The sequence below is a fragment of the Tenrec ecaudatus genome, chromosome 10 (genome assembly GCF_050624435.1).
Source record: "Tenrec ecaudatus isolate mTenEca1 chromosome 10, mTenEca1.hap1, whole genome shotgun sequence".
In the NCBI taxonomy this organism is placed as follows: domain Eukaryota; kingdom Metazoa; phylum Chordata; class Mammalia; order Afrosoricida; family Tenrecidae; genus Tenrec; species Tenrec ecaudatus.
Genome location: NC_134539.1, coordinates 108,202,615 through 108,212,850, shown reverse-complemented (window position 1 = coordinate 108,212,850; position 10,236 = coordinate 108,202,615). Strand labels below are relative to the sequence as shown.

The following is a 10,236-nucleotide window of genomic DNA, read 5'->3' as shown; positions in this document are numbered from 1 at the left end:
ACAGCAAGGGAATGGAGTGGCAAGGTCCCCAGGGAATGCTGAAAGCGGACTTTGGGGCCAGGGCGTGGTGCCCCAACAGACTGGACTGGAAAACGCTCCTAAGGGCCAGCAAAGATCCCTGAACTAACTACAAGCTTTTCTCTTGTGAACTGTTTTGGTTCTGTTCTTTTTCAGTGGTTTGTTTTGGTTGTATTGTTGTCTGGTTGTATACTGTCGCTTTGTGTTCCTCTGTCTAGTTTTCGTGCATGTTAGTGACCCCACAGGTCTGTCTGAATAGGACAGGCTGGATGAACTATCTGGATGAAAAACAACGGGACCGACAGTTCCGGGGGGACTTGGGGTGGGGGGTAGGGGGGGTAAGGAAGTGGTGTTAACAAACCCAGGGACAAGGGAAAAACATGGGACCCCAAAGGGTAGAGAAGGGGGAGTGGCAGGCCTGATGGGAAATGATCAAGGGTAAGGTTGCTTAGAGAAGAGGTATACTCTAGCCCAGGGGGCGATGAAGCATGGTAGTAGGGCAGAAGGAAGGTCAAGGGAGATGGAGGAAAGAGCTAGGAGTCAAAGGGCATTCATGGAGGTCTAGACAAAGACATGTACATGCATATATATATAGGAGGTTGGGGAAATAGATCTTTGTGTCGATATTTATAGGTCAAGTATTAAGGTGGCGGAAGGACCTTGGGCCTCTACTCAAACACTCCCTCTATGCATGAATACCTTCTTTTATTAAATTGGAACTCTATGATGCTCACTCTCCCGACACAACGGCTGGAGCCAAAGTGTGTGAACAAGTAAATGTGGTGAAGAAAGCTGATGGTGCCCGGCTATCAAAAGAGATAGTGACAGGGGTCTTAAAGGCTTGAAGATAAACAAGCGGCCATCTAGCTCAGAAGCAACAAAGTCCACATGGAAGAACACACCAGCCTGTGTGATCGAGTGGTCCCAAAGGGATCAGTTACCAGGCATCAAAGAACAAAAAATCATATCATTGACTGCACACCTCCATGATAGGATCGCTGAAGACAAATGGGTGCACAAGCAAATGTGGTGAAGAAAGCTGATGGTGCCCGGCTATCAAAAGAGATAGTGTCTGGGGTCTTAAAGGCTTGAAGGTGAACAAGCGGCCATCTCGCTCAGAAACAAATAAGCCCACATGGAAGAAGCACACCGGCCAGTGCGATCACGAGGTGCCCAAGGGACCAGATATAAGGCATCATGCAAAAAAAAAAAAAAAAAAGATATGTGTGTGTATGTATGTGTATATATGTGTATATGTATATATGTATGTGTATATATATATTATATTAAATGAAGGGGGAAGTGCAGAGTGGAGACCCAAGGCCCAAGTGTCAGCCAATGGAGATCCCCTCATAGAGGGGCTTAGGAGAGGAGATGGGTTAACTAGGGTATGAGGTAGTATTGATGAAGAACACAGCTTTCCCCCAGATCCTGGATGCTTCCTCCCCCCAACTACCATGATCCGAATTCTACCTTGCAGGGCTGGATAGGACAGAGGCTGTACACTGGTACATATGAGGGTTGGAGGTACAGGGAATCCAGGGTGGATGATACCTTCAGGACCAAGGGTGTGAGGGACGATGCTGGGAGAGTGGAGGGTGAGTGGGTTGGAAAGGGGGAACTGATTACAAGGATCCACATGTGACCTCTTCCCTGGGAGAGGGACAGCAGAGAAGGGGGGAAGGGAGACCCCGAATAGGGCAATATATGACAAAATAACGAGGTATGAATTACCAAGGGCATATGAGGGAGGGGGGAAAGGGGAGGAAGGGGAAAAAAAGAGGACCTGATGCAAGGGGCTTAAGTGGAGAGCAAATGCCTTGAGAATGATTGGGGCAAAGAATGTATGGATGTGCTTTATACAATTGATGTATGTATATGTATGGATTGTGGTAAGAGTTGTATGAGTCCCTAATAAAATGTAAAAGAAGAAAAGAGAAAAAAATGATTAGGGCAAAGACTGTACAGATGTGCTTTATACAATTGATGTATGTATATGTATGAACTGTGTAAAGAATTGTATCAGCCCCAATAAATTGTTAAAAAAAAAAAAAAAAGAAAAGAAAAGAAAAAGACTACATTTTTTAAAAATCATTTTACTGGGGGCTCGTACAATTCTTATCACAATCCATACGTACATCCATTGTGTCAAGCACATTTGTACATTTGTTGCCATCATCATTCTCAAAACATTTACCCTCCACCTGAGCCCTTAATATCGGCTGCTCATTTTCCCCCTCCCTCCCCACGCCCCCTACCTCATGAACCCTTCACTATTCATAAATTATTATTCTTTTGTCATATGTTACACTGTCTGATGCCTCCCCCTGCCCTCTTCTCCACTGTCCATCTCCCAGGGAGGAGGCTATATGTAGATTCTTGTAATCAGTTCCCCTTTTGTATACCATATTCCCTCCGGGTATCGCTACTCACCACTGGTCCTGAGGGGTTCATCTGTCCTGGATTCTCTGTGTTTCCAGCTCCCATCTGTACTGCTGTGCATCCTCTGGTCTAGCCAGACTTCTAAGGTAGAACTGGGATCATGATAGTGAGGGAGAGGACGTATTTAAGAACTAGAGGAAATTTGTATGTTTCATTATTGTTACCCTGACTGGCTCATCTTCTCCCCACTACCCCTCTGCGAAGGATGTCTAGTTGTCTACAGATGGGCATTGGGTCCCCATCACACACTCGCCTCATTCATGATGATAAGATTTTACTCACCCGCCTTTGGTGCTTGAAACCTGGTCCCCTCGGCCCTTCATGATCACACATGTTGGTGTGCTGCTTCCATGTGGGCATTGTTGCTTCTGGGCTAGATGGCTGCTTGTTTACTTTCAAGCCTATAAGACCCCAGATGCTATATCTCTCAATAGCCAAGCACCATCAGCCTTCTTCACCACACTTACTTATGCACACATTCATTCAGCATTTATGTGGGGAAGGTTATCACACAATGATGGTTTTTGTTCTTTGGTGTCTGCAACCTGATCCCTTCAACACTTCCTGATCACACAGGCTTGTGTGCTTCTTCTCTGTGGGCTTTGTTGCTTCTCAGCTTGATGGCTGCTTGTTTGCCTTCAAGCCTTTAAGACCCCAAACACTATATCTTTTGATAGCCAAGTATCATCAGTTTTCTTCACATTTGCTTATGCACATTTTTGTCTTCAGTGATCATGTCGGGAGGGTGGGTATCATGGAATGACCGTTTAGCTGAGCAAGATGCTCAGGTATTAAGGGAATACGTGCGAGGAGGCCCAATGTGCAGGTGGACACTTTGTTCAGGGCACTGTACTGCCCCATAATATTATTACTCCAAGGATAGGTGTTCCAGCATCAGAAATGGTCTAATGGGAACCTATTCGCTGTGTAAACCCCAGTCACAGACATAAAATGAAGAATAAGCCACACACATCTTTGTTACATCATCTTGATCAGCCTTAATAGAAACAAGGGAATCGTTAGGACAACACCACACTTTTTATATGCTGCGCATGCCCCAATTCTTTCTTCTCTTAGGTCCTATTAAGCTATCTCAAGTCCAACCTCATTTGTACTAGGAATCTACTACCTACGCTCATTAAAACACATTGAGGGTATACTTATTCTACCTATACATAGATGTCTTTTACCCTGAGGAAGAAGTGTGTGAAGGGAAAGGAGAACACAGAGTAAACCAAGACAGGGCCTGGTTTCTTAAAGCAACCAGCCAGGCCTTAACAGAGTGAAATTATAAAGCCTGCTTTAGGTTCTAAATCAGTATGCCTGACAAAAATGTCATATATTCAAAATTACCTTGAAAAGACAGCAAGGTATCCCGTTATAGAATGACATATTGTTTATCAGTAAATCAAACCGCTAAGTTATACTTCATGCTTTAAGTGACTAGTATTTCTTTAGTTGAGACCAGATGGAGTATATGCCTTGTATTGAAGGTCTGTGGTATAAGGAGAAAAAGATAAATACCTCTACACACGAATCTCTTTCACAGCATGTGAACTATGCATAGTTCATTTCCATTCGTTCTCTCCCCCATCACCCCTCCCTGCCCCTCACTCCTTCCCTCTTCCTCTTCCTTGTTCACCCAGGACACTCTCATTGTATTCCTATATTTATGTCCCTTTCACTCTCAGAACGTATTCTAGTTTGAACTATAAAGAAGCATCACACAAGAGTCCCTTTGTGGTAATGGGACAGTTTTGTATCTTGGTTGTGGCAGTGGCTATGCAAATTTTTGCATATGATAAATTCATAAACAAAACAAAGGCATATAAAAAGAAATGGTGCGTGCAAAAACTTGTAGAATCCAAGTAAAGTGTATAGTCTAATTGAGTATTTACGTCAATGTCAATTTCCTGTTTAGAAAATGTTAGCACTGGGCGCAGTAGGGAAATGGGAACTAAACACCTCTCTGCACTATTTTTGAAACTTCCTGTGAGTCAATCAATAATCATTTCCAAAGAAGAAATTTAAACATATAAAATTGAGAGGAATAATATCATTTATAATATCTTTGTAACCATAAGTAAATGGTCCCACCGTTCTGAACTTTGTTGTTGCTTTATGGGGCTCTCCTGAGTTAATGTTGTCTGTGGAGCTAAGTACGTGTGAATAATAAGTTTATGTTCGTGACTTCTTGAGACTATCACCCATGTATACTTAAAACCTTGGACCAAACTCTGAGGTCACCTTTCAGTGAAATAACAGATGAGCACAAAAATAAAGGATATTGTCTCTGAGTATGAAGCTTCAGTCAAAAAAAAGTTTTTTAAAGACATCTAAATGAGAACAAAAAGTCAATGACTGCTCAAAACCATAGATGCAAAGTTAAGGGGCAGGGAAACTAGAGAATTCAAAATCAAACAACCAAAAAACAATTAAACAGAATGTTAACCCACTGTGAAAATAATAATAACGTCACTGAGAATTTTATATAGAAATTATCATGGGAACTTAATCTGCTATGTAACCATTCACCAAAAATACAAAATAATTATTTTTTTAAAGTTCATGCTCCTAGTCTGTACCATAAATTTGAATATACAAATTTATGAAAAGGTTCTAGCTCAACCATTCCCCCAACTACTGTTTTGAACCATGTGATTGTGTTCTGGAGAATGAAGGTCAGACTGATGAATATCACTCCCAGGCCTACACCGCAAAACCTCCCATGTGATCTGAGTTCTTTCAGCTTGATGTCAACACCTAGGGCAATGTTGTCAATCAAACGTTGAAGATGGCAAAGTCTCTATTGACTTGCCAGCATGAGACACAGTGCCCTGGATTTGAGCAAGAACACACACACAAAAAAAAACAAAAAAAACTTTGTCGTATTGTATTTCAGAGTTTATTCATTACAGTAACAAGTTTATCAAGTAACACATGGATAATATTAAATTAATCGGGAAGCAATGTTACAAACAAATGACTACATGGGCAATAACCTGGCTTTGTGAATGCACACAGAGAAAGAGAACGTTCCCTGGATAACTCAGGGGAAGGTAAACATTATGAATCAATATATGGGATGTAGAAAAAAGAGAAGGTTGATGCACACCCTCATAAAGGACGCAGGGAAGTATGAGTGCTACAGCAAAGTGTAGTGAAGAAATTAGATGGTGCCCAGCTATGGCAAAAAAATGAAGTCTGGGATATTAAATTATTTCTTTAAACAAGAAGCCATCTAAGTGAGACATCAGCCAAGCCCACATAGAAGAATCACACCAATGTATAAGAGTTTAAATTGTTAACTTCTGGTTTAAAGAAACCTGTGGATGACAGTGGAATCCCAAAACACATTCACCGATATATCCTTGCAATAAGCCTCCAGTGATTCCCTTCGTACCATAATTTAGAGATGGAAATAACTTGATTATCTGACAGAGAATATTAGAGCAATGATTGTAGTAGATTAAAACGATAAATCTGGCTCAAATGGTTAAAACCCTGTAATTTGATCTTCCTTGGGATACACTGAGCTTGATCTGGTTTTTAATATTTTCTGTTTTGTTTTTCAAATCTAGGCTTATCTCTGCTGTGTTTTGTTGTTGTCAGTAATGTTCTTGCCTCTCTGTTATATATGTATATTTCTATGTTTTTTCTGTAGATGAAACCCAGGTTGGGTGAATCTATAGAGACAATGACTAGATTAGGTTCCTGGGAGACATACCAGGGGAGGAGGAGGGTAATGTGGAGCTGATGTTAAGGAGTTCAGGAAGGAAGAAAATGTTCTGAAAATGATTGTGGTAGTAATTGTACAACACTACTTGATATAACTGAACTATTGAATGACATGATGTCTGGCTTATGTCCTAATAAAATAGTTTAGAAAAGGTAACAGACGGGACAAAATATGAATAATTCAATTTTGTGCATATTAAGATTGTGTATATTGAATATCTTACAGGACAACAAGTAGAATTGTTCACTAGCCAGATGAGAGCAAACATGGATCTGGAGAAAGACTTGGATTTCAGATTGAGATTTGGAAGACAACAAAAAAATGAGAGGATTAAAATGATAGATCTGAAGGCCCTGAATAAGGAAAACAATCAGGATACAAATAGAGTAAACTGTGCCATAACTGGAGTTAATTCTTAAATGAATTACTGTTCATATTTCCAAGCTAAGGGGAGATGAAGAAATCCCGGAGTCAGATTGTCTGGAATCTTAAATCAGCTCAATACAGACCCACTCTGGCCAGGTTTTTGATAAGTCATCAAATTCCTGATTTTTAAATCTGAAAAATAGATAATATTTCCTTTCTTTTTATGTAATCTTCACAAGGGTAGAATAGGATATGGGTGCAAACTTTGTTGACAAATTATAAAATATCAACCAAGGGAGAGGTCTTTAGAGATTGAATTCATTTGCCAGCCTCTGACGTCCTTCCTCCTACCTGTGGGAGTAATTTTCAGGTTCCCTGGGTATTAGTTAGCTTCCAGATAAAGACGAAGCAAACCACTCTAATAAAGAAGGTAGAGAGTTCCTTTCAGGTTCATATGATGGAAAAAGATAATTTGGACATAAAAAGACATCAGAGTCAAAGGTTAACAGACCAAATTGTGTGAACAGTTGTACAGGAAATTATATTAATATACTTGGGCTGAGAGGGGCTGAAAGTTTGAGAGGTTTCGCTTGGTATTGACTTGGAAGGACAGAATACAAATTAGTTCAAGTAGAGTTTTGGTTTTAAAATGTCAGCATGCAAAAAAATAAGTTTGAAAAAGTAAGGATGTTATTTTGAGGAGTAAGTTGCACCTGACCTATGCCTTCATAGATATTTTCAATCAATTCATATGCATGTGAAAATTAGACAATGCATAAGGAAGATGGGAGAATAAAAAATAAAATGTCAACATGCAATAAATTAGTGGGTTAGCCATAGGAGGCAAAAAGATTGCTCTGAATTGTTTTGAAACATGCCCCTCCAAGGTCTCTTGGGAGTAACAAGAAAGGAAGATTTTGCCAGCAGTTCTCTGAGAACTTCTTCATTCAACCAGATAGCCCCAATTCATCTCTTCCTTATTAGATGATTCTGTAATGTTCCATTTTAACAGAATACGCCATGATTTTTGAGTCTGAAATAATACCACAATATTAATATATCTAATAGATAAGATTACATGAAAACCCAACTGTTATCACCATACAGAGAAGGGAAATTTCTTTTTATGAAAGACTCTTCCCAGGGCTCCCTTCATGTCTCTGTTCCTCAGGCTGTAGATGAAAGGGTTCAGCATGGGGGTCACCACAGTGTACATCATAGCCATCACAGTGTCCTTAATAGTAGAATTATTTGCCGATGGGCATAAGTAGAGGCCAATAACTGTCCCATAGAACAGGGACACCACAGAGAGGTGAGAGCCACAGGTGGAGAAAGCCTTGCGGATGCCCCTGGCAGAAGGGACCTTCAGGATGGAGGAGACGATCCGTACATAGGACATGATGATGAGTAAGAATGGGATGACAAGAATGAGTCCTCCCATGACAAATATCACCAGCTCATTCACCTGAGTGTCAGAGCAGGCCAGCTTGAGCAGAGCAGACATATCACAGAAAAAGTGGGGAATCACATTGTCCGCACAGAAAGACAACCTGGCCATGAGCAGAGTGTGCAGCATGGCATGGAATGTGGTCAGCACCCAGGACAGTGCCACCAGGGAGAGACAGAGCTGGGGGCTCATGATGGTGGTGTAGTGCAGGGGGAAGCAGATAGCCACGTAGCGATCGTAGGCCATGGCCACAAGAAGGAAGCTCTCCAGGTCTGCAAAAAACAGGAAGAAGTACATCTGGGTCAGGCAGCCTGCGAAGGGGATGGATGGGACTTGGCTCTGCATGTTCTGCAGCAGTTTAGGCATTGTGACAGAGGAGAAGCAGAGGTCAGAGAAGGACAAGTTGCTGAGAAACAAATACATGGGTGTGTGCAGGTGGGAGTCCAGGCGGATGAGGATGATGATGAGCATGTTCCCCATGACAGTGGTGACATACATGGCCAAGAAAAGGGTGTAGAACAGGTTGTGCTGCTCAGGTTCAATGGGCAGCCCCAGGAGGAGGAAGTCTGAGACGATGGTTTGGTTCCTTCCTGGCATGGTCTGTCTTTCGCAGGTTTAAGAGGAAATAATGGTATCCATCAAGAACCTGAAGGAAATAACCATACTTCTGTGGCACGTGGTTTGTTGGGTTTCTGCAACAATACTTCGTTCACCCTCATCAACCACAACAATATCTATCACATGAAATATCATTCAATCCAAGGCATTCTTCAGACTTCATTTCTCCTTAGCATGAACAACATGGACTCTCCCCTCCCATCTAAAGTGTTCTCCTCTCTTAGCTTCTGCATGGTCACACCGATCTACCTGCTCTTTCCCTGGGCAGTTATTCTCAATGACCACAGTTGGCTTCTCCCCTAGCATTACCTTATATGTTAGTGTTTTCGCTAAACTCTGTTCTCTTGCACTTGCACTTTTATTCCTGTGGTTATCAATTGCAGCCTAATTCTTGAGGGCATAACCCTGTCTCTCACCTTCAGTACTATATTACCCATTTCCTAGTCAGCATGTCTCTAAGAATAGGTCACAAGCATCTTAAGCTCAATGGATCCCAAACTAAAACCCAAGACCTCCCTCTGCATTTCTCCAATCTACTTCTCCTCTAGTCTCTTATATCTCAATGAAAGATATTCCGGTGATCAAATAGAAACCTGGAAGCTTTCTTCTACTCTTTTCTTCCTTCACCATCAACATCTGATTTGTCATGAAGCCCTACAGAGGCTGACACTTCATTCTGTTTCTGTTATCCACTCTTTATCCTAGTTCTCTCTCTCCTAGCCTAGGCTGACATAGTATTTGTTCTGGACTAGTGTTTCTAAAAGCGGACAATACCACTCCATGGGGGGCTCTGAAAATATCCAGTGGGGGCCATACTTACCTGGCAGGGGAGATACCTTGATCACGAAGGTGGTTTTCCCAGGGTGAAGCTATCCATTGCACTCTGGATGTGCTGACCCCTACGATTTCCCCAAATGTGGGAGACTCGACTGCATAATTTGTGGTAGCAGGGGACTACATTCGCACTCTCCCCTGGGGAAAAAATCCAGTGGGGGGGGGGCTGCAAAACCAAATTATTTGCATTTACCCTGGATTATGAGCCATACTACAAAAGGGTTTTTTTTATTACCAGGGAGGCGCTGAGTAACTTTTTTTTCTGAAAAGGGAGTTGTAGGCCAAATACATCTGGGCATCTATGACTCTGAGCTATTAGACAGACAGTCCCCACAGGAACATGCCCCAGCTACCAGCCCCACTCTCCTTCAACCCCTTCAGTTACAAGGTGGCATTCTAAAATGAGAATCTGATCATGTCTCTCTCCTGCTTAAACTCTAGTGATTTTTCATTGTCCCTACGAGTATGGCAAAATTCCTTCTGAGGTGCTTCATGACCTTACCCTTGCCTGCTTCCACAGCCTTACTTACCTACAAAATAGCATTTGAATTCTCTCTCCAGCAATGCTGGACTTAAAAGTCATCATTTCTTGCCACCAGCCTTTCACACTTGCTATTCCTCCTGACTACCACCTACATCCCTCTTCCTTTGACTGAATCCTACTTATCCTTCAGATATAAAATCACACTTAATCAGCTAAACCTTCCTTGTCTCCCATATTAGGTCAGAACCCTCTGCTATGTTTCACAGCATCTTGGATTTGTCCCAATAG

The 10,236-nt window shown here is 41.8% G+C and overlaps 1 protein-coding gene and 1 non-coding gene across 2 annotated transcripts; one reads left to right on the top strand and one right to left on the bottom strand.

The window, feature by feature from the left end:
- Positions 1-7,661: 7,661 nt before the first annotated feature.
- On the bottom strand, positions 7,662-8,609 carry LOC142458640 (olfactory receptor-like protein DTMT). The gene has a single exon (XM_075559596.1). It carries the CDS (start codon positions 8,607-8,609, stop codon positions 7,662-7,664), a length of 948 nt encoding a protein of 315 aa, XP_075415711.1.
- An 833-nt stretch (positions 8,610-9,442) lies between these two features.
- Positions 9,443-9,605, top strand: LOC142460262 (U1 spliceosomal RNA). Its single transcript, XR_012786506.1, has one exon. It is a non-coding gene; the product is annotated as a U1 spliceosomal RNA (small nuclear RNA).
- The last annotated feature ends 631 nt before the right edge of the window (positions 9,606-10,236 follow it).